This window comes from Myxine glutinosa, chromosome 6, assembly GCF_964187855.1.
Source record: "Myxine glutinosa chromosome 6, kmMyxGlut1.1, whole genome shotgun sequence".
NCBI classification, from domain to species: Eukaryota; Metazoa; Chordata; class Myxini; order Myxiniformes; family Myxinidae; genus Myxine; species Myxine glutinosa.
The window spans coordinates 15885546-15911249 of NC_136266.1; the positions used below are offsets into that span (position 1 = coordinate 15885546).

General features: G+C 47.5%; 1 protein-coding gene across 1 annotated transcript in view; it reads right to left on the reverse strand.

The window, feature by feature from the left end:
* Window positions 1-25704, reverse strand: part of CFAP69 (cilia and flagella associated protein 69) — a 104088-nt gene that overhangs the window by 7750 nt on the left and 70634 nt on the right. The window contains exons 18-20 of the mRNA XM_068119291.2: window positions 12446-12643; window positions 9783-9869; window positions 2709-2813 (exon numbers count right to left, since the gene is read on the reverse strand). Of these exons, the coding sequence (XP_067975392.2) occupies window positions 2709-2813; window positions 9783-9869; window positions 12446-12643 (390 nt within the window). The remainder of the gene's footprint in view (window positions 1-2708; window positions 2814-9782; window positions 9870-12445; window positions 12644-25704) is intronic.

A 25704-nucleotide genomic window follows, 5' to 3' on the forward strand; every position in this document is an offset into this window, starting at 1 on the left:
CGGAGGATCATCTACAAATGGAGAATATTCCGAACAACTGCCAACTTGTTCAGGCCAGGCCGCCCCACCAAGTTCAGCCCGAGAGCAGACCGCAAGATGCTGAAAGAAGTCTCTAAGAACCCCAGAATGTCATCACGGGACCGACAGGTAGCTCTTGCCACTTTTGATGCCAAAGTGCATGAGTCTACCATTAGAAAGAGGCTGCACAAATTAGATCTACATGGGAGGTGTGCCAGGAGGAAACCTTTGCTGTCCAGAAAGAACATCAGGGCACCACTAAAGTTTGCCAATGAACACTTAGGTAAAGTCTAGCACTTCTGGAACAATGTGCTCTGGACAGATGAGTCAAAGGTAGAGCTATTTGGTCACAGTACCAGAAGACATGTTTGGTGAAAACCAAAGACAAGATTTGACCACAAGAACCTGATACCAACTGTAAAGCATGGTGGTGGAAATATTATGGTTTGGGGCAGCTTTGCTGCATCAGGGCCTGGGCAGCTCACCATCATAGAATCCACTATGAATTCTTCATTGTACCAGAGGGTGCTTGAGGATAATGTGAGGCTATCTGTCGGAGAGTTGAAGCTCAACCGAAGGTGGACCTTGCAACATGACAATGACCCTAAACATACCAGTGAATCCACCAAGGAATGGCTGAAAAGAAAGAAATGGAGGGTTCTGGAATGGCCAAGTCAAAGCCCGGATCTAAATCCCAACGAGATGGTGTGGGGGGATTTGAAACGAGCTGTGCATGCAAGAAACCCCTCAAACATCGCACAGCTGAAAGAATTCTGCATGGAGTGGGCAAAAATTTCTCCCAGTCGATGTCAGAGACTGGTAGACAGTTATAAGAAACGCCTACTTGAGGTTGTTTCTGCCAAAGGGGGCAATACCACCTATTAGAGCCAAGGGTGTACTTACTTTATCCACATGCGAAATTTGCATTTATGTTTATTTAAATTATACAATGGACTACAAAATGTAAATGTTTCATGATATTTGTTATATTATATCACCTTTATCTATCAATATTGTTGAAATGAAGATCAAATAGCTGTATGTTGAAATATGTTGAAAAAGTCAAAACTTTACATCGGGTGTACTTACTTTTTCACGTGACTGTATGTATATATATATATACACATTTCGCCCTAAGCAAGCTAATTTGCTGAATGGTGCAATCACTTTTAAAAATTCCTATCCGGATCCGGATCTTCACCAACATCGAATCGATTTGTCCTTGTCACACACCCAACCTGTCACCAAGTTTCGTCCACCATTCGTCCATAACTTATTGACATATCCTGCTATATATATTTTTTGGCTCCATCTCTCAATGGTGAAGAATCACTTTTAAAATTCAAGTATCCGGATGTTCACCAAAATCTAATGAATTCGTCCTTGTTGCACACCCAACCTGCCCACTGAATTTCCTCTGAAATTGTCCACAACCTTTTGAGATGTCCTGCACACAAACACACAAACAAACAAGACGTCATGCAGAACACGATAATTGCAAAATCCGCCCCTCCCATCGCCCCAAAAAGGTTTCCATTGATACAGCAAATTGTCCATTTCATCAAGATTAAAATTGAGGAGCTTGATCAAAGCTCGGGTCAATTGGATGAAAAGTGACGATTTTTCAGATGAAAAATGATGATTTTAGAAATTTGACCTCCAGATGCCCTTTGATCTCAAACTCAATAGGCTTCTCCATTGTGACGACCTCTACAACTTGGTGAAGTTTCGTGACGATTGGTTTAGAATTCTGACCTGTAGTTGAGTGACGAACAAACAGACAGAATAACAAACGCAACTGACCAATATACTTGAAAAATCTTCGATTTTGCAAATAACAAGAAGGCGTCAGGTGGTGGTAGCTTGACAGGTATGATGAAAATCGAGAGAACCTTGACCTTTGAGCCGTTTTGATATCTTTCCCACCAGTGGCTCATGAACGATTTATATCGTCACGCGATTTCTACCGTCACGCCTGATCTGCTCAGCTATGCAACTGATGTCACTGTCACCTTGACCTTTTTTTTCTTCTTTTTTTTTGTATACAACATCGAGGCTCGTGAAAGAGCTAACATTAATCCCACAAAAAGTCAAACCGACACATAAAACACAAAATAAGGGGAGCGGTAGACAAGATGGGGAGAGAGGGGGAAGGACACAAACAACATTTGAGAGCAGGGACATCGAGAGAACTGTGGGAGGGAGAGGGCTTGGGGGGAGGTGGGAGAGGTATAAAACATATGAAAACTGCAAGGACTTCCAGGAAAGAAGTTGGAATTTCAAAAAAGTATATCTGGGGTGAATTGGCGGGGGTAGAAAAGATCAAGGTTTCGACATATAATTAGTCAAAAACATTGACGGCCTCACTTTTTTTCCTTCCGAATCCTCTGGTAAAGTTTGAAGAAGATACCTGAAAGCGTTCATGAGTTATCACTCTCAGACAAACAAACAAAACAAACAAACGAGACAGACCGACATATGACGAAAAATTTCAATTTTCTTCATAACAACAAACACGGGGTGAAAACATACCCTCCATCCTTCACAGATGACGGAAGTAACAATGAACGTCTTTACAGTTAACTTCAGGACCACTATTGGTATTGCACAGTTAGTGTAGTCTGTGACGTGATGGCAAACTGACGTCATGGCCTCATATTGTCCAGGACGATGAAGGGGTATAAACCTACCGTGACCCGCAGGTTTCCAAGAGCTTTGCGATGTTGTACGAGTCCTTGTCTTTTCTGCATATATCGGGAACGTTCGATTGATTCTTCCTGCTTCTTTTTAGCTTCCTGGAAAGGGAATGCACAGGTCACGCAGTGCAATTTTTCATTTACCAGAGCCATGTGGAAGTCTTTCGCTGTAAATATCAAATGATGAAGATTTCTTCAGCACAGAAAGTTTATTGTGGATGAAATGTTTTGAGAGCCGAGTGACAGAAGTTAGTACTGTTAGTTAGGTCCAAAACTTCAATTCCGTGACCATTTTCTGGCTAGTAAGGTTTGACGATTGATTTGACTTCTATTGACATTTTATAACAAAAATAGCCTCTATGTCCCTCCCAAAAATCCCGGCATTTTTCGCCAGAGGCCCGAATCCAAGATGACCGCCGGCACTATCTTGAAAAATTAAGTTTTGAACCAGAACACCTAGAATCACGTACAAAGACACTTTTTTGGGTAATTTGACCACGAGGATTCCGAATCTGACATTAGTTTGACCCAGAAATCCAAGATGGCCACCATCCAGTAGAGCGAAAATGCAACTTTGTACTTAAACATGTTAAAGAAACTACCTCCATAAGGATATCTTGCAGTAAAGTAATTGATGATTGCATGACAAGTAAACTCATTACACTTCAAAATAAGCTATTTTTAATAGCTGTGACTTGAACAGTTTTCAAATGAAGTAATTAATCAATATGACCTTTAATTATATGATTAGTCCGACTCAGAGCATTCTGCTTCACTAGAATCTGAATCATCAGATTCCGATGAATCTCCCCACCTTTGTACATCATCATCTCGCTCCTCATTCCCCTCCTGGCTCTCATCTTCCTCACTCTCTTCAGCTGGCCCTGGTGCAGGTAGATGTGTCGGGAGAGCAGGTTGCGTGTGGCTGACAGGGCGACAGCGACCACCCACCGGCTCCCAGCCATGTCCGAGTGGCGAGGGGTGGTGTTTCTTGGAGGGATGACGCACAAGATATGCCAAGTAGTTTGCTCGGAGGCAGTGTTGGCGTAGGCTGTCTGCATCTGGAAGGAGACGGATAAATGATTTGTTTTTCAGTGTCTTCCACTTTGCTGCACGGGCCTCAGCCATGGTGCTACTCTTTTCGTCGCCATAGATGACATGTCGTGTGAACTGGAAGAGCTCCTCTAGCACCTCCTCCTCAAGGTCAAGGCTATCTCCACACAGCGAGAGCTGCCGTCGAGCCACAGGGCTCTTCGCCACCCGGTCATACACCAACTTCTTACCCTTGCCATAAAAGCCTGAGTTGGCATCACAGCCTGTCATACAGTGCAGCTGCACAATACAGTCTGCCATCTCGTCATTAACCAGGCCATGACATAAAATAGTCTCCTTCTTCCTCTTGATACAGAGCTTTCCGGGCAGCTGCTGCGAGATGACTGCTGCCGCGACATAGGCATCGGTATCAGCGGTATCAATGACAACAGGGCCACTGTAGCCTGATTCACGCAGAACTGCGTAAGCAGAAAAGAGGACAGTATCAGCCTCAGACTGGTCAAAGCTGTAGTTCTCCATTGGTTGCTGGGTTGACAAATTGGTGCAGTGGGAGCCAACAGAGTAGACAATCTCTGCATCAACACTCTCTGCAAGGTCTGTCAGGTAGGTGCATATCAGCTTTTGCATCCGCCCCTTGTTGCTGACGCTACATAGAAGTGTTTTGAATGCTTGGGCAGAAGGGAAGGGGTCATTCAATTTCATGTAGGTGTTGGGTATATGTGCCTTACCCTGTACCCGCAGGTCTCGCTCGTCATCTTTAGTAGAGTATGGTGTGTCATATGGGTCATTCACACAGAAGATACGTTCAGCATCACCATGGCGGGCAAGGATGATGGAAGACACCTTGTGGACATAGTCTGACCACTTGTATGGGGTGCCATGTTGCGTCTGTCGATCCTCTGCTGATGGAGTTGCCATCCTCCAAATCATGCCCATGTCGATGAGAGCGGTGTAGGGTTCCTGCAGATCTACAGATTGCAGAGAGAGTTTCTGGATGAGCTTACTCTTCTGTGTCTTCCTGTATGTTCCGTTGGAGTTGAATAAAGCCACACACTCCTCAACAACACGATGTTCCAGCACCTCAGTGAGGTCCACAAGATGACTGACCTCAACCAGGTTGATCACTGCCTTGAGAGCATTCTGCTCCATTTCAGCAGCTCTCGTTTTGAGTTCCTCCCTGGGCTTCTCCTTGTCTGGCATCTTGGCAAATGTCAAGCGTTTACTCAGAGGGACAGGTGCATGAAGGGAGGTATTCTTACTGAATACCCGCTCCTGCAAGAAGCTGGTCAACTTTTCCTCCCCTGCAGCAAGGGCAGAATTGAAGTCCACAACGAGCTCATTAGAGGCAGGCATGGCTGACTGTAGGGTGCGGAGTGTGGGTGAGGATGGGTCGAATGGAAAGGAGTCAAACTCATGTATGCAGGCTACCAGGTCCTGCACGCACTGCTCATCTTCTCGCATTCGTTTTGGGCCACATTCAATGTGCTTCCTCTTGGCTTTTTTTCGGTTGGCCAGGGCATTATGAGCCGCCCGGATCTGGGCTACATTGTTCACATTTCTGGAGTGCACCAGCAGCTGCTTCTCATTCTTGAGGATGGAGAGCCAGCCAGACTTCATTTTGCTGCCCTTGTTCATGGTGCATTCGATCCACATGTCCCAGGCCATGTTGGAGTAGGGGTTGCCTGTGATGGACTGAGCGAAGTCAGTACGAAGGAAGGTGACCTGATCAGCAGGGAGATTTGTCAGCATTGCCCAGAAGTCAGATAGCCACCTCCCGTACCTATTGTTGTCGTACGCTACCATCCATGGCAGCATGGCGCGCAGAGAGCTGACGTACTCGTCCCAGTTACAGATATAGACTGCGTGGACATTCTGCATTAGTGCATCTGTCATGGACAGGAAGTCCCTCCAGTAGTCTGCCATGTCACTGGCCTCCACATGGATGAATAAGTTAGTGATAAGGCTGTCCAGGTCAGCATCCTCCTCCAGTGCATGCGTGGGAGTGCATGCGTGCATGCGAGTACATTGACATTGTGCATGCGTGGGAGTTTGTCATCTTCACTCATTTTCTGGTAACTACGCACATATTTCAACCAGCATTTGTTGTGATATCTGATCTCAATCGCATATGGGTCATCAGCTGCATAATCGATCACACAGTTGATTCTGTCTCGCATGCTCTGATCTTCGAGGACCACCGTGTGACTCTTGAACGTTGCCCATGCATTATCATACGAAATCAGGGACAGCTTTGATTCTGGGTGCTTTGCCGACTCCGGTTTACAGCACCAGACACATTTTGTTTTTTCATGTATCAGCCCTTCTACACTTGATCGCAGCCGCTTGGCAGGTGGAGAAGCAGCCGGGGGGAAAGCCTCAGACATGGACGAAGACTGAGATTGGCATTCCTTGACTTCTCGTTTTTTCTGTCTTGTCTTGGCCTGCTCCAGTTTATTAGCATTCCATAAGGTCAGCCTACATGATTTATGGACACATTGTCTGCCGGGACCATTATCCCAATTGACTGTTGCATAAACGTCTCCGAACTTGTCAAGACCGCTCCATAACAGGGCTTTTTTCTTGAGATTTTCCCAACTCTCAACGGAGGTAACGACATCAGTGGCTTCATTGCAAAGCCCGCCACACTGGAGGACACACGGAACGGTGGACATTCTCTTGACAGCTATCTTCTGAATACTGCGCTTCTCAGTGCCGTCTCATTCGCTCGTATACTCCCTGGAAAGACAGAAATAAGTATATGACATTACACACACAGACAAATAAAAAACAATAAAATAGCAATTCACTAATCAGGACCTCAATTCCGTGGCCAGTATAGATTTAGCCAAAATAATGTGTTAATTCATGATCATATGTTCTCCCATTTAAAAGTTGCATTTTCGCTCTACTGGATGGTGGCCATCTAGGATTTCTGGGTCAAAATAATGTCATAACGTCAAACTAATGTCAGATTCGGAATCCTCGTGGTCAAATTACCCAAAAAAGTGTCTTTGTATGTGATTCTAGGTGTTCTGGTTCAAAACTTAATTTTTCAAGATAGTGCCGGCGGTCATCTTGGATTCGGGCCTCTGGCGAAAAATGCCGGGATTTTTGGGAGGGACATAGAGGCTATTTTTGTTATAAAATGTCAATAGAAGTCAAATCAATCGTCAAACCTTACTAGCCAGAAAATGGTCACGGAATTGAAGTTTTGGACCGAACTATGTACATCGAAGATTTGGACTAGTTAATCTGTCTGGGACCATTGATTACTAGTATGCAGCGTGAATGGGACACAACCATTTGGTCTGGACACAACCACCTCCTCTCTGGGTAACTTACTCCCCCACTCCCTCCTCACCCATGAAGTTCCAAACATGCTTCTTACTTTCTCTCCGCTTACTACTATTTCCTCCCAAACTGCATTCTCTGCTCCCTCCATTGTCCTTTCTCCTCCCCTCGATACGTATTGTCGCGTGGACCCTTCGGTTAATACCAGGGCTCACGGATGTACCAAACGGATTTAATTGGAGGCGACGACCAAATACAGATTTTACTATCAAATGCGGGAGGAAGAAGGAAAATGGGAGCTGTGGTAAAAGCACGTACCTGTGGAAGGCAAACGAACTCAAACGGACATGGGTTTAACAAGGAATGAAAAATAATGCAAGGGTTTATTCAAATAAAAGGTAGGGACAGGTAAACGCGACAATAAATCTAATTCCTAATTTGGGATCCCACACACCAGACTTCAGAAACGAACAAGGGAATATGAATTAATAAAAGAAAACGTTGTGTACTTGTAAATGTGGGGTGTGAGTGCAGCCTTATCTCGTCTGTAGTCTTGCAGTGTATCGTCCACGTCCTATGCGCCCTCTCCGTCCGCCTCCGAGCACCACCCAGCCTCGCTCCAAGCACCACAAGGCCTCGCTCCCAGCACCACGCGTCTAACGCAGGCTAGCGGCTCCACACGAGGTCGATCTCCACACACGATCGGTCTGCCAAGTCCCAGTCAGCTCTCCCAAGAGATGGACGTGCCAGAGAGACAAAGGAACGTGCAAGAAGCAAGCGAACTCCACTCAACTCAAGAGAACTCCCAGAAGCAAGCCAGCGAACTCGGGCTAGGACTGCGCATAGAGTTCGGCACACCCTTTTTATAACCTTGCTGCGGTGACGTCAGCCTCGGCGCACCACCCAATCAGTGCCCTCCACAGGCCTGGAGCATGATCATAGCACGTAGCATGTAGCGTGGTCATAGCACGTAGCATGTTACTCAAAGCCGAGCGGAGGTGTAGCTGGCTGCGGTCCATGCGGCGGTGCCCTGAACTGGCTTCCTGTCCGTTTTCTTCCTAAGGCTTGTCAGGGAAGGGAATTTAATTAATGCGTGCACTAAAGGGCCTAACTAAGTGTCTACAGGTGTGCATTGCCATAAGGGACAAAGGTTTGATGACCAGGTGTGACACACAGGGGCTTTATTCTTAATCCCTATACTATCTAACACTCAAACATCCTGGTATGTTCACAGGTATACTCTTACCCGACAAACCGCCTAAACACATAGAACTTATTACAGGTAGATTCCCTATCATGACAGTCGGATACCTACCTACACAGATCTATCTGGCTCTAGATATTGCGCTACCCTCCCGACATAACAGTATGTAATGAAAATATGGCCCCAAGTACACAATTTATTTTTAATTTAATTCTTCAAACCATTTATTTCATTTTTAATTATTTAATTAAGCAACTAATCAATGTTGCAGTGTATTTTTCGACTGGAGTAAGCATTATTTTATACTTTTAGACCACACAATATGTCTGCTGCTGATTTGCTAACCAATGGTTTTGGAACTTTCACACGTACAGCCTCGGATATTTACACAGTTATACAGGCATTTACAGGAGAGCAAACGGGACATGAAGATTGACAAAGTGAAATAGGATCTACATGTATAAAACTGGTGAAATGCGTCCACAACCATCCGTGACCACGTTCTGCGATGTCGGCTGAGGTCCTTTTATTTATTCCGTCCTCACTTTTTCACCTTTATTCCCTTTTAAATTTGTTCTTTCTGCAACTGCTTAAGTGATTGACACAAAACTTTCAACACAAGAACGCCTACCCATGGATATTTTTTTTAAACCAAAGTTACATGATGATCTGATGGAACATGTGGCCAGCATTCCAAAACGTCTGTTTTCTGTAGGCATGGGTTGCAGGGTGTTTCATGTTTCAAGAATAAACGACCTCGACGCTTCGCTCGGCCTCGGCCGAATAATTCCAATAGGAAAACAACAATACATGTTGAACAGGTTTCCAGCAGCTGAGAATGCAGACATGTATGGATAGTGCAATATTGGATGTCGACAGGACCAACCAATCCTTCCAATATCCATGTAACCCTCTATGGGTAGCTCACACTGCCACCCACGCCCTTCCACAACACCTCTTCAATGCCTCCAGGTACATATCTAATTTCAGTTTAAACCTAAATACTGTTTCTACTGCCACTACCTTTCCAGGAAGACCATTTCATTAACTACTCTCGGAGTGAAAGACCCTTGCCTTTTAACGTCACCTTAACTCTTTTCTTCTTTACTCAGTCTGATCCTGCCACTGTCCATTCTCCTGAAAAGTTCTTCTACCCTTACTTTGTCTTTCCCTTCATTATCTTATACATCTTTATCAGATTCTCTCGAAACCGCCTCCTTTGTAGTGTAAAAAGTCCTGTTTCCTTCAGCCGCTCATCAAAGCTGAGTCTAACTAGTCACAGAAGATTAATTCAATCTTGTCACTCGATGGTGAACCCTCTTTATTCCAACTAGGCCCTTTTATGTGGTGACCAAATCTGTACACAGCATTCGAGGCGAGACCTCACAAAATGGTGTATACTTAGTTCACTTGGAACGTGTTTTGTAAATATAAAAGTAACCGTTAATTTTTTGAAAAGTGATTTTAAGCTTTACCTTTTGTTTTTGTTTACCTTGAGATTGTTAAGGCCACTAAATTACCTTGAGATTGTCGATGTGGGATGTTCTGGCCACGAAGTCTCTCCAGGCTTGAAGCGCAGCCTTTTCCTGCTGGTGCGTCACCATCATCTAATGGACAACGATGGCCTTTCCATTTAAAGGGCCACAGAAGTAACACATTCAGCAAAAACAACACATGTATATATCCATACCGGTACATAGGCATGTGCCACATATGTGAACCTTGGCTCTTGTACGATTGAAACGAGCACTTATTCATGTAAATGTGCTAAACAAATGTTTGTCATTGACCCATGTGGCGTTGCATCTACGATGTAAACAAGAAATATTATATGGTGTATATTGCAGGACTAATGTTTTTGTTCCGTCTGAGGATTTGTTTCCTTGCTCGTTTCCTGGTCGATTTCACACTTCCCCAGCCCCATCAGTGACTCGATGTGTTGAACTCTCAATGGCAGATTATTTCAGATGTGACATGTTGAGTTGGTGCTATATACAGTATTTTAAATGTCCATTCAGTTAGTAAGCTTTTCATAGAGTTAGTCATAACAGGGTCTGTTTCATGTGACATGAATGCAACTGCATTCTGCGTACCATCTATTACAGTACATACACAAATGTGGTGGATCTCCCCCTCGTCTACTTCCTTCCGTACTCATGTACACTCTCCAAGGTTCTGATAAGAAACGTGTCTGATATCGCATAATGGTGATGTTATGTCTTAGATGGAGGAGAAATCAAGATAAGTCCTCACTCAAGAGAGAGAAAAACCTCCGCCAGGCTGAACAGTTTACGTTTTCTATTCCACTGATAGGCCTAGTTTTGTCATAATACACCCACTATTTTTTGATACATCCTGCTGTACTGTAATACCAGACCCCACTATTCGCGGTTCCGCTATCCGCGGTTTCCCTATTCATGGGTTCCGCTATACACAGGTGATAAAATGCAACCTGTTTCTCTATTCGCGGATAAGTGTCCCGCAAATTCGCGGGTTTTTTTTCTATTCGCGGCCATGTAATTTTTAAATCTTCGTGGATTATCGTCGACATTCATGGGATTTGCCTCACCATTCGCGGATTTTGCCTCTTCGCGGTTTGGTCCTCTCTATTCGCGGATTTTCATGACTCGGGAACCTATCTCTCCTTTTTCCATTGAAACAATGCCCCGCTATTCGTGGGTTTCGCTATTCGTGGATTTTCCAGGAACGTATCCCCCGCAAATAGCGGGGTCCGAAGGTATATCGTTTTGGCGCTATCTCTCAATGGTGAAGAATCACTTTAAAAATTATTGTGGCCGGATCCGGATATTCACCAAAATTTAATTTATTTGTCCTTGTCACACGCCCAACCTGTCCACCAAGTTTCGATCAAATTTGTCCACAACTTTTTGAGATATCCTGCTCACAAACAAACAACCAGACAGGGGCGAACCCTTCACCATTCTCAGACCACTTCCCTTCCATCTCGTCTCTTGCACACAACATATGTCCACTCTTCTTCTGACCAATACTTCCACCACTTCTCCTGATCTCCCTGTCATTGTCCCTACATTCCATGTCCCAAAAAACACATATTGAGCGTACATCAAAAACGGTTCAACGAAGGAAATTGAAACTTTTCCACATGTTACATGAACATTTGATAAAACACATATTGAGCATACGTACATAAAAAACGGTTCAACGAAGGAAATTTAAACTTTACCACGTTACATCACCATTTGATAAACATATTGAGCGTACATCGAAAACGGTTCAATGAAGGAAATTGAAACTTTATCACGTTACATCACCATTTGATATAGCGCATGTTGAGCGTACATTGAAAACCGTGCGAAATTAGAATCACTGTAATCACTTCAACCTTTATTGTGCTCAGCTGGTGGAAAAAGTGAAGTGCAATTTGCCTCCCGATTTATACTTTAGCGATCTATTCTGACGTCTTTATCAGCCTTCAAAACACTCAAACAAGAATTAAAGCTACTTTGTAAAGGCTTATGAACATAGGCCTAATCTATAGCAGACTTTAAAAAAGTATAATTTGTACAGATTTACCTCAAAAGTGTAGATAGATGCAATTAAAAATGTGCCACCTCAAAAAAAAAAACCCCCAGAAAAGTTGGCTTGCATAAAGTCCTTCTTAAGACTGTGTGGGGTAAGTATTATACGAATACCATTTAGTTGTTTTTGTTATTACTTTGTGATTGGAAGCGACCTTGGGAAAACACCACTATAACATGGAACGACACATGCTATCAATACACCTTAGCATGGCGTTTTTCCAAGGCAGAAAAAGGCAATAGAACATGGGAATTCATCTGCATACAACTAAGGAAAACAAGGCAGAGGCCTCTTACTCGTGATACAACAAAGGCATCTGAAGTGTCACTTGTAATACCCTCTCCCACCACCATTGGCAGCGGCGCTACATGGTTCACATTTACATGGAGAATTTGCATCAGTCCCACCTTTGGATTTGCCAGGTGGAAGGTGAGGAGGGGGGGGACCTCGGTAACTACAACCTTTGTTTTAGGACCATGATCCCCCTGGCAAGGTTGGTTGACTGAATGCATTGGCCATAGACAGACAGACAGACAGACACCAAATTGTGTATTCTAGTACTGTTGAATACCCTTTGTATTCAAGCTTGTTTTTTCCCCCCCTAGTAATAACATACATGCACCTGTGTATAAGTACACCATTCCTCTTGCAGCTCGAGCTCGTGCTGCTCCCGCAGGATCATCTGCTGCTCAGAAGCCACCCTGTGGGCCTCTCTCTCCATTGCTTGACGCACATGTTTCAGAGCTCTGCGATCTGTGTCGACCGGCTGCAGCCCCTCCAGGGCCAACTCCTGCTCAATCTCACACCACACCTCACCCACCTCGGCAGGGAGGATTACACAAGAGGATTCCAACCAAAACCAGGACCATACATAGCAACGCATTTCTACATTATTTAAATTTGTGTGTGAATTATTTTTTGGTTGTGGGCATCACCGATTTCCAGGTTGATAGCCTAATTCAAGATTATGCACAGAATGGAGTTTATATCAAGATGAGGTAATGATCAAAAAGGTAAGATGAAGCAACTTGGCTTTCACATTTTTGCATTTCAGTCACTTTTTATGTTGGACCATCAACTTACCATCACTTCTAATGCATTATATGAACAAGGACCTTGTGTGGGGGAAGGGGGGGGGGGGGGGGTGGATGACACATGTATCTCATGAATACAGAAAAGACTTAGATGGTCAAATGAGGCAGCTAGTTACACACGGATATTGGAATGAGAAAATAGGAGAAAATGGAGGGAGGGTATGTACAGTCACGTGAAAAAGTAAGTACACCCCATGTAAAGTTTTGACTTTTTCAACATATTTCAACATACAGCTATGTGATCTTCATTTCAACAATATTGATAGATAAAGGTGATATAATATAACAAATATCGTGAAACATTTACATTTTCTAGTCCATTGTGTAATTTTAATAAACGTAAATGCAAATTTCATATGTGGAAAAAGTAAGTACACCCTTGGCTCTAATAGGTGGTATTGCCCCCTTTGGCAGAAACAACCTCAAGTAGGCGTTTCTTATAACTGTCTACCAGTCTCTGACATCGACTGGGAGAAATTTTTGCCCACTCCTCCATGCAGAATTCTTTCAGCTGTGCGATGCTTGAGGGGTTTCTTGCATGCACAGCCCGTTTCAAATCCCCCCACAACATCTCAATGGGATTTAGATCCGGGCTTTGACTTGGCCATTCCAGAACCCTCCATTTCTTTCTTTTCAGCCATTCCTTGGTGGATTTACTGGTATGTTTAGGGTCATTGTCATGTTGCAAGGTCCACCTTCGGTTGAGCTTCAACTTTCCGTCAGATGGCCTCACATTATCCTCAAGCACCCTCTGGTACATTGAAGAATTCATAGTGGATTCTATGATGGTGAGCTGCCCAGGCCCTGATGCAGCAAAGCTGCCCCAAACCATAATATTGTCACGCAACTGCGATTAACACCACAGTTGCGGAGGCCAATTGCGAGGCTTTAACTCCCGAGGCGAAAACTCAATAGCGGATTCCAAATCAAGCACAAACGCGTGGAATGGCGGGATGGGACACAGCAAAGCTCCACCGCCTTATCTATTAAAATGCAACAGGAAACTGCGTTCAGATATATACAGAAAATAATATAAGGATTTATTAAATGAAAAGTAAAGACAGTGAAAACGCACCGGTAATACAATAAGGTACTAAATTGGGATCCCACGCACAACGGATTTCAAACACGAACAGGGGATGTGAATTAATAAAAAGAACACGTTATGTTAAATGTATACGCGGAGCTCGGCTTATCTGTCTTTGTCGTCTTCCTCTGCTGCTGTCCAACACCAGCCCGCTCGGCCCGACCGCACACCACGAGGTCTTGCTCCGAGCTCCGATCCTCTCGCCGCCCACGAGGTCCGTGCACCAAGCTCCAAAGCACCCAACGCAGGCCAGCGGCTTCACACGAGGTCGATCCCCACACGAAGCACGAAAAGACAGGAACGGAGAGAACGCAGGTGTGACTGCACGTGTCGTCCTTCCAACTCGCTTCTCAACTGCTCGCTGCCAACTGCGCACTGCAAAACCAACCAACTCTCTGCGCACAACGCAACCAGTCCTCCTGCTCAACTGCGCTCAACTCCTGCTCAACTGCGCACACGAACTCTCGATCCAACCCCGGCAAAGGTGTCCGGCGCTGTTAATATCTCTGGCCGATGACGTCAGCTTTGGCGCACTTTCCTGCCAATCAGAGCCTCCCCCGACTCGCCGGCTCGTCCAGGGCACGCCCACTGAGCCACTCTCACTCCCGTCCCCGAACCCGTGGTCCTGGTGTTATAACACGTGCCAGGCGAGGTTTGTAGGCCTTGGAGGTGTAAACGGTGGCGGCCAATCGTGGCGGTGTTTTTGGCGTGGTTTCCTGTCGGTTTGTTCCGAAGTCATTGTCAGGGAAAGGAATTATTTAATGTTGCGCTAGGGACCTATCTAATGTTTATGTGGTTTGCAGTGCCATAATGGACAAAGGTTTGACTACTAGGTGAGACTCACAGGGGCGTTATCTTTAATCCCTCACTACTTATCACACGAATCTCCCGGTAGATCCACAATTATACACTTTATCCCGACAAACGCCTAAACATCAAGAACTTATTACATGTAGAGTCCCTGTCACGACAGTCGAATACCTACCTATACAGATCTACCTAGCTCTAGATGTTGCTCTACCAAATTCATAACACAGCCCCCCCCCCCCCCCCCCCCCCCTGGAAACGTAGCTCCTGCAAGGTTCACCGCAGGCGCTACCATTCCAGCCTTAACACTTACTGTCACACACTTAATTAACCTATGAAATAAATCAGGAAGGGCTGTGGGAAGTGAGTCGGACTACCTACCTACACTTCCTTAACATGCTAAACCCCTTAACCATCATGCAAGTATGTACATTTTCTTCATTGTTCCTGCGGAGGGAGGAAACAAACAACACACCAAAACTCCTACCTTATCCACAAACTTAACCATCTTACAAAAACTCAAAACTCTAACCTTTGTACACACCCCGGTCTACAGACCGCGTCCCCCGGTGGATGCCACAAGACACAACCTTACCTGTGGGGCCATCCCAATGCACCCCCTAAATTTTCACGGGCCCTGTCCAGATGTTGCAGGTGAGTGACATGGCTCGGTGGATTTCGCCCACATTCATGCAATACAGACCCCTTAACCGCTCATCCTCATTCCAAAACTCATCATTACATTCCAAAAATCATCAAGGCATTTCGAAAGTCAACAAAGCACTTATTCCAATACACCCCCCTGCAGGACCATGGCATTGATGTCATTCGCGTGTGTGTGTGCATTCTTCAACTTGGCAGCGGGGAGGTACCGCACAAAAAGATGGTGGGGGCGTATCAGGCTGTGGTGCCCGCAGTCCCAAAAACAAGTCAACCGACTTACAAGTTCATTGCCCCCCCCCCCCTTTACCTCTTGGCCCCGTGACAGCCCAACAGCCCCTTTCCGCCGTTACCTCGCCGGTGAGGGTCTCCACACACACCAGGCTCCCTTGCCTCCTGCTTCCGCGCAGCAACACGGGTCACTGCGGGACTTCCTCACCCCGCGGCGCCCAACCAGACCCTCCACCGACGAGCTCCAATTTCCAGTTACCACCCGTTGCCAGGGGTAATTGCCGCAGAGGGGGGCCCGCAGGCATCGCTCCTCAGAGCTTGCTCTGTGCCTACGGACACACACACCTTCCCCACCCACAAAACCCCAAAACACACTTCCTCCCCCGCTGCCATTCAATTCTCCACACAACTCAGCACAATTCAGTACAATTCCATAGATGGTGTAAAAGGTGTTACAAGGCTTGCCATGGCCTGCTACATGTGAAATCCCCTAGTTCACATTTAAACCATCACATATTTCCAACAGCACATTTCCAAAAGCACAATTATCACCCCTCATTATCTCCAATAATCATCACTCACTCTCCAGGTTCCACTCTCACGACCACATCAAAACACATAACCACAACACAAAAACATACGCCACCCACAAGACACTGTGTGGCCCCCATTCCATCCCCTCACCGGCCATGTCATCACTCTCGCCCGCCTCCCAACTCCAAATTACATGTCCCCAATTTCCAAAGCAAGTCCTGAAGCCTGGGACAGTACTCCTCAAAACACTCACCTCAAGTGCAGGTAGTTGCAGGTTGGTCGGGTCCAAGAGTGTCATCCACCACACCTAATTTCTCCCTCACCCATCCAATCCACCCCGGAGCCTCCCGACCCATGTAGGAGCTCAATCTATCCCCGTGAACTATCTGTGGAAGGGTATGCAGGCCCATCTGAATTTTGAACACCACATCAGTCACCTGCCGAAGCACCACCCCGGGGCCCTTCCAAGGGGAGGTGAGTTTTGGGCACACCCCCTTCCTTCTCCGGGGCCAGTAGAGCCAAACAAGGTCTCCAGGAAGGAACCGAGGTGTGTGAGCCCGAGCGTCATACCGCGTTTTCATATGCAAAGAAGCCAAGCCAATTTGCTTCCTCGCAAACTCATGAGCCTTTTCCATGCTCGCTTTCAAATTGGTTGCATAGCTTTCCACAGTTGGCTCACCCGGTTCCCCTGGTGACGGTCCCATCAACAAATCTGTGGGGACTCGCATCTCCCTACCGAACATCAACAAGGCGGGGGTGCACCGAGTGGTCGCGTGCTGGGCGGTCCGGTATGCCATCAATATAAAGGGAAGGTGCTCGTCCCAATCCTGTTGGTTTTCAGATGTAAAGAGGGCCAATTGTGTCAACAGTGTCCGGTTGAACCTCTCTACCATCCCATCCGACTGAGGCCTAAGGGGGGTCGTCCGGGTCTTATGAATTTGGAGGAGCTCGCACACCGACCGCAGGAGGGCGGATTCAAAGTTCCGGCCCTGGTCAGTGTGTAGCTCCCTTGGGACGCCAAATCGGGAGAAGAATCCCTCAACTAGAACTTGAGCTACCAGCCGGGCTTCCTGGTTGGGCAATGGGTAGGCCTCTGGCCACTTGGTGAAGTAGTCCATTGCCACCATAATGTACCGATTCCCTCGGCGGGTGGCTGGCAGGGGCCCCACCACATCTACTGCCACCCGCTCGAGCGGTGCTCCGACATTGTACACCTGGAGCGGGGCCTTGCGCGCACATGGGGGTCCCTTCTTACCGTGGCAGAGGTCGCAGGATCTCACCCAATTTTGAATGTCTCTGCCCGAATTCACCCAGTAGAACCTCTGCCGTAATTTGGACAAAGTTTTGGCCACGCCCAAATGTCCCATTGTCCTAGTCCCATGCACGTGCCCCAGAACCACTTCCTTCAATTTGTTGGGTACAATTATCAACCAGGAAGCTACATCGCCCGTTGGTGTCACCCATTTTCTGAACAAATAGCCCTCTTTCAACCCCAACATCTGCCACTGTGCCCAATAGGCCTTTACCTGGGCCCCGTGTGGAGCAATCTCCTCCCAAGGAGGTCTTTTGTCCTCTAGCCAATGAAAAAGGGGCCCCAAAACAGGATCCTCCCTTTGACTCTCTTGCCAATTCACATCGCCCAATTCAGGTGGGGGTTGTGGCAAAGTTCGCCTGGTCACTCTCGCTGCATATAGGCATGCATCAATTTGGCCCTGCCCAATTGGATCCTTGGCTTCTTGTCTATCACAAAATTTACACTGTGCCTCCCAACAGGGGCGCCGAGAGAGAGCGTCTGCATTGGCATGTGCTTTGCCAGGCCGATGTTGCACAGTGAAATTATACTGCTGCAGCCTCTCAAGCCACCTTGCAATTTGTCCCTCCGGCTCTTTGAACCGAAGGAGCCATTGCAATGAGGCATGATCCACTCGGATCACAAACTCCCTCCCATAAAGGTAAGGGTGAAAGTGTCCAACTGCAGACAGCAAGGCCAATAGTTCTTTGCGGGTAACACAATAATTTCGTTTGGGCCTCGAAAGTGCCCGACTGTAATACGCAATAGCCCTCTCGACTCCCTGTTGCATTTGTGACAACACAGCTCCCAATCCTTCCTGGCTCGCATCTGTGTCCAGGACGTAATTGCCATCCTCCGTCGGGTATGCCAAAACTGGGGCCTCCACCAGACGTTGTTTTAAGTGACAATGCCTCGATGCAGCTCTCTGACCATACAAATTTGGCTCCTTTCTCTGTCAATTTGTGCAAAGGTCTTGCAATTTCCACGAAATTTGCCACAAATCTCCTGTAGTAAGAGCAGAGGCCCAAAAATCCTCTGACCTCCCTTACATTTTTGGGGGCGGGCCACTCTTTTAAAGATTTTACCTTTCCAGGGTCAGTGGCCACGCCGCTCTCACTAATCACGTGACCCAGGTAAGTCACTTCCCTCCTGAAAATTTCACACTTGCTCGGATTCAATTTCAACCCGGCACCCCTTAATCTCCCAAATACCTCCGACAAATTTTCAACAGCCTGTTCAAATGTGGGAGCGTGGACCAATACATCATCCAAATAGACTAGGCAAGTCTGCCACGGTAAGCCAATTAAAACACGTTCCATCAGACGCTCAAACGTGGCAGGGGCATTGCACAATCCAAAGGGCATGACGACAAACTGCCAGAGACCCTTTCCTGTGGTGAACGCTGTTTTCTCCCTCGCCTCTTTATCCATTTCCACCTGCCAATAACCACTCTTTAAATCCAATGTGGAGAACCATTTTGAGCCTGAAACGGCATCGAGGGTGTCATCAATCCTTGGCAGGGGATACGAGTCCTTGAGTGTCACATGATTGAGCTGGCGGTAGTCCACACAGAACCGAGTGGTCCCATCCTTCTTTTTCACCAGCACAATGGGTGACACCCAAGGACTCACCGAGGGCTCGATAAATCCGGCTTTTTCCATTTTGCTCACCTGTTCCTCTGCCTCCTCTTTCTTAGCGAAAGGGAGCCGCCTTGGCGGTTGGCGAACAGGCCGAGCCTCGCCAGTACTAATTTGGTGCCTGACGAGACTCGTGCGTCCAACATCCTCGGGGGAGAGAGAAAAAACACCCAAGTTCTTACCAACCAAATTGTGCAACGTCTCTACCTGCTCCGATGTTAGGCCCTCTTCAGAGCATGTCATCATGTCCCGCACTCCCTCTGACCAATCACATTTCCCCAAATTTTGCCCTCCTTCCGGCTGTACTGGCAAGCATGTGGATCCACCTCCTCCGGTGACCTCTACTACACTACTGCATTTGGCTACGATGGCTCCGCCCCTTACAGTGCGGGGGCTGTCGGACAAGTTGAGCAGCCTGACTGCCAGCATAGGCCCACGGGTGTCTACGAGGGTGCGACCCACCATTAATCCCTCCGTCCCCTGCGAGGACCACGACTCCACTAGCCCCAGCTGGCCAATGGGTTGAGCACCTGCTGCTAACTCCGCCATCACCACTCTCTCGGACCTGGGAGGCACGGTCACAGTGCGTGGCACCTCCAGCCACGTCCCCTACACCTCCTCGTCATCCCCCAGTCCCACTAACTGCAGCCTCTCGGTGCCCAACCACATGTGACCATGCCCAAGGTCTAATTGGCAGTCATGTTCCACCAGGAAACTCAGTCCCAACAGACACTGATCGCACACCCCCACCACCCACACAACCACGCTGACCTCCAGGCCACCCAACTCCATCCTCACCACTCCGCGTCCCAATATTGGTGCCGTTGCCCCCGTAGCCAGTTGAAGGCTGTGTCCTTCTACCCTATCAATTTTGTCCCAGCCTCCAACACTCTGGTCTAGCACACCCGGATTGATAATGGTGTCACTGGCTCCAGTGTCCACCACAGCCTCAAAATTCTCCCTCAATTTTGCATCTAACCCTTAGATTACCTGTGCCAATTTGTCCGCAATTCACTACTTCCACCAAAGGAGGGCGCTTCTCCACACACTTGCTAGCTGAGCATGGCCCCGTATGCTCGGCTCGTTCTAGTTTCCCGCACACTCTATTGCTATTGGCCCAGGCCGAGGTGGTGGTCCTCTGTCCGGCGCCTGTGGGCCTACTGGGGGCCCCCTCCTTTCTGGGCTGCGAAGCCTGTCAGGAGGTGGGGGCCCATATGGTTGCCGACAATTCCTCTGACTGTGCCCTCTTCTCCCACATCTAAAACAAGTTCCCAAGAACGGACCCCTCTGGTAGCCAGGCGGAGCACCCCTTTCTCCCGGCCTAGCCCGATAAAAATCAGGCCGTCCCGATGGCAAACCTGGACCAAACTGTCGTGACTCGCTCCCTGCAAATTTGCCCCCGGTCAAATTTGTCAGCTGGCGGCTGATTTCCCTTAACATTCGCCCTATGTCATCCTCTGGCTTTTCCTGATCCCGCACCTCGGCCTGCCGTACCGTCACAGGTGCCCTCTCCGATGCGCGGTTCGACCTTCTCAAAAAGGTCAGTCTCGCCGCGCATTCCGCCGCCCGGTGCACCGTGGGTGGGTCCTGTAACTCCACCAACGTCCGGACCTCGGGATCAGGGAGAGCCGCCATAAATTTTTCTATCGCCAGCTTGTCCCACGCCTGTGCTGGTAGGTCCCTGTGTGCTATCCTCACAGATTGGTATATATCCTGGGCCAGCTCCTGCAACATCTCGTTAGGCTTTTGCCTGCGATGCAGCAGCTGTGCCCTGACCAGGTCGCACCTTGTGCCTGTCCCGTACCTGTTATTCAAGGCCTCACAGATGGCCTTGCTGGTCAATATTCCCTCTGGGACTACGTTTAACACGTCTGCGGCTGACCCCCGCAGTGTCGCCACCAGATTCCCCATGCGCTCCCGCTCTCCCCAACCATTGAGCTGAGACACGCACTCAAATTGTGTCAGGAAAGCCTCGAGGCTCCCTGATCCGTCAAAATACGAGGGGGATTGTTTTTCCAGAGACTCTATTCCCCGATTCCTCTCTGTCCAAATCCAGTCCGGGGCCAAAACACCCCCCTAACTGGGTATTCCGTTTCGGAGCCTCTGGTGTCCAAATGTGGCTCATGGTGAGGGTCTCCTGGGTCACCTTAATCTGATCCTGAAGATGTTTAACCGACCGACTCACCTCTTCCCTCAGGCTCTCTTGAACCCGACCAACCTCCTCCTTGATGGTATTGTCCCAGACATCGTCGCTCCTGCATCAAATCACTCACCCTTTTATTATCCATTTGCGGCCCCCACAGGCCTTTCTCAATTAACCCTTGCTCCTGCTCTTTTATGCGGGTTTCCAACCCTCTCACCTCCTCGGCCAATTTGCCCCCCTGTTGGTTGAGCAGTCCCCATTCCTCACTCTGCTGTCTCATTCTGGCATCCACCCGGCCCCGATAACCTTCCAGGTCCCCATTTGCTTTATCAATTCGACCCTCCAACGCTTCCCCCTTTCGGACAGCCTGGGTCACGCCCTCCTCTATTTTTGACATTAATTCTGTCCGTATCGATTCACTTGCCACCCCTATGGCTTTTTCCATCTCCAGCCCTCTAGTTTCTACTTTATCCTCCAATTCCCCCAGTCTGCCCGTAATTTGGTTTTGCACACTCCCTTCTATGCCATCAATTCGTTTCCCCAGCTGTTGTGCCATTTCCCCAATTTTTCCTTCCAATTTTTCATTCCCCTTTCATTCGTTCATTCACTTTTCCCTCCAATCCCTCAATTTTGCTGTCCATCCCTTCGATCTGTTCTTTCAAACCCTCCTTTAATCTATCCATTTGCCCCTCCATGTTTTTGGTTTGGGAATTAATTTTGTTCTCCAATTGCTCATTCTGAGCATTCATTTCCCCTTTTAATCCATTAATTTGGTCACTCATATCCTTCATTCCTTCCCTCCATTCATTCCCCTGGGACTCCATTTTGTTTTTCATTTCTCCCATCTCCTTACTCATTTTATTTTCCAGCCCATTAATTTGTTCCTCCAATCGATTACTCATTCCCTTCATTCCTTCCCGAAATTCATTCCCCTGGGACTCCATTTTTCTTTCCATTCGCTCACCCTGTGCGTTCATGTCTCCCATCTGCTTTCCCAATCGCTCACTATCGGCCCTCTGAGCATTTATTAAATTTACTATGGTCTGGAGATCTATCGGGGCCGTCCCAGCGGCGGGGGAGGTTCCAACGCTATCCTCCATTTCCCCCATTTCCGGCTCACTCCCGACGCTGACGGAGGCCTCACTGCGTACCTCCATCTCGTCAATCTCCGACATCCGCCTTCCGGAAGATTGTTTCCCGCGCGCGTATTTATTTTAATTCCAGAAACACAATTTAAATTTGACGAAGACGCGATATCGCGCTCCGTATGCCCAATTGATTATTAAATTTCTCCGCCTCGACTATAAAAATTTTGCGTTCGAACGTCGGGCGCAATGTACGCCCGACCGTGTCGATGTCTCGCCGCGGACAAAAAAATTTGTCCGACGGGTTCGAATCCCACTCCTGACACCACTTGTCACGCAACTGCGATTAACACCACAGTTGCGGAGGCCAATTGCGAGGTTTTAACTCCCGAGGCGAAAACTCAATAGCGGATTCCAAATCAAGCACAAACGCGCGGAATGGTGGGATGGGACACAGCAAAGCTCCGCCGCCTTATCTATTAAAATGCAACAGGAAACTGCGTTCAGATATATACAGAAAATAATACAACGATTTATTAAATGAAAAGTAAAGACAGTGAAAACACGCACCGGTAATAAAATAAGGTACTAAATTGGGATCCCACGCACAACGGATTTCAAACACGAACAGGGGATGTGATTTAATAAAAAGAACACGTTATGTTAAATGTACACGCGGAGCTCGGCTTATTTGTCTTTGTCGTCTTCTTCTGCTGCTGTCCAACACCAGCCCGCTCGGCCCGACCGCACACCACGAGGTCTTGCTCCGCGCTCCGATCCTCTCGCCGCCCACGAGGTCCGTGCACCAAGCTCCAAAGCACCCAACACAGGCCAGCGGCTTCACACGAGGTCGATCCCCACACGAAGCACGAAAAGACAGGAACGAAGAGAACGCAGGTGTGACTGCACGTCTCGTCCTTCCAACTCGCTTCTCAACTGCTCGCTGCCAACTGCGCACTGCAAAACCAACCAACTCTCTGCGCACAACGCAACCAGTCCTCCTGCTCAACTGCGCTCAACTCCTGCTCAACTGCGCACACGAACTCTCGATCCAACCCCAGCAAAGGTGTCCAGCGCTGTTAATATCTCTGGCCGATGACGTCAGCTTTGGCGCACTGTCCTGCCAATCAGAGCCTCCCCCGACTCGCCGGTTCGTCCAGGGCACGCCCACTGCGCCACTCTCACTCCCGTCCCCGACCCCGTGGTCCTGGTGTTATAACACGTGCCAGGCGAGGTTTGTAGGCCTTGGAGGTGTAAACGGTGGCGGCCAATCGTGGCGGTGTTTTTGGCGTGGTTTCCTGTCGGTTTGTTCCGAAGTCATTGTCAGGGAAAGGAATTACAGACTTGGCATTTAATATGGAATGTTTTTTTTTGTGGGGGTGAACTTACTTTTCAAGATGTCTTAGAACCAAAAGTGAATTGGAATTATGTTGAAATTATTCTAGATTTTGTTAATGTGACCTTTAAAAGAAACAAAAACCACATTTGACATTTCGAAACAAATAAATTGATCCTTGAAAGTGATGTAAACTGATATCGAACTCAATTCATGGACAGTACTGTGTTAAACTTCTGTACGTTTTCCAGAAGTATCTCTTTATTTTGCACATTAGCCAATTTTCTTTTTAACAAAAACAAAAGTTAAATTACGACTGGGATTACGGACAGTAAAATTACAGTACAGTACTTTGTGTAACCCCCACGAGCATTCAGGAGAGCACGTACACGTTGAGGCATGCTGTTCATGAGATTTGCCAAGGTTTGGACAGGAATCGCTTGCCATGCAGTGACAATAGCCTGCTGCAATTCACGCACAGAGGTCGGCTGCTGGTCCAAGTGGTCGATTTGACACGTTAATTCTGCCCGCAAGTTCTCTATTGGATTCATATCCGGGGACATGGCAGGCCACTCCATATGCTCTACACCACGGTCAGCAAGAAAGTGTTGGATCATGCGAGCACGATGAGGCCGTGCATTGTCATCTTGGAAGACAAAGTTTCCTCGAAAGGCTGCACGAGCAAATGGAAGCAATGTTTCTTCCAGAATGGCCCTGTACTTGAACTGATTCAGGTTTCCATTCAGAACAACCAGGTCAGTTTTGCCCCCTGCATGAAAAGCAGCCCAAACGGTCACCCCACCACCTCCCGCTTGGACTCTTGGCTTCATGCACTTGTGGAAGATCTTTGTTGTAGGCTTCATGCACTTGTCTGCGCACTCGGACGCGGCCATCTTGACGATATACCAGAAATCTAGACTCGTCACTGAAGATCACGTGATTCCAGTGTCCTGGCTGCCATTGACGGTGCTCTCTGGCCCACTGCAATCGGCGCTGGCGGTGTTGTCTGGTCAGGCGTGGCTTTCTCAGCGGACGCCTGGCATGATAGCCTGCTTGAACCAGTCGTTGGTTGACTAGCCTTCTGGATACAGGCACATTTGTCAGTTGCTGCCACTCAGCCCGAAGCCGATTAGCTGACTTGGTACGGCCATTGCGGACTAACCGGTGCAGCTGGCGATCATCCCTCCTTGTGGTTCTGCGGGGACGTCCTGGCCTCGGTATTGGAGTAGGGACACCCCTCTGAGCATTTCGTTTCAGGATCTTTGACACCTGACCTTGAGTGATGCCATACTGTCGAGCAATAGCAAGCTCTTTCATGCCGTAATTTCGTAAAGCCACCACTCCATAACAAACAGCATTGTCGAGTTGACGGACCATCTCCAGGGGAAGCAGCAATAACTTTTGGAGACGTGCAGCAGTTGTTTTCCACTAATACAGAACGCAACAACCCTTGTATACCCGACTGTGAAGCCAATCGTCAAATGCACCTGTCCATACATTTTGCCACGCCACCTGTGATATAATCCTGTTGTTGACTTCTTGCTGCGACAGACAATCAGTGACATGGTTCTTTTAACAAAGAAATCACCAAAGTGTAAAAGAAACTCACCAGATTGATATACTGAGTTAAGAAAGTAAACCCAAGTCAAGAAAAAAAAAAAATCCATATTAAATGCCAAGTCTGTATTTAATGTTGCGCTAGGGACCTATCTAATGTTTATGTGGTTTGCAGTGCCATAATGGACAAAGGTTTGACGACTAGGTGAGACTCACAGGGGCGTTATCTTTAATCCCTCACTACTTATCACACGAATCTCCCGGTAGATCCACAATTATACACTTTATCCCGACAAATGCCTAAACATCAAGAACTTATTACATGTAGAGTCCCTGTCACGACAGTCGAATACCTACCTATACAGATCTACCTAGCTCTAGATGTTGCTCTACCAAATTCATAACAATATTTCCACCAC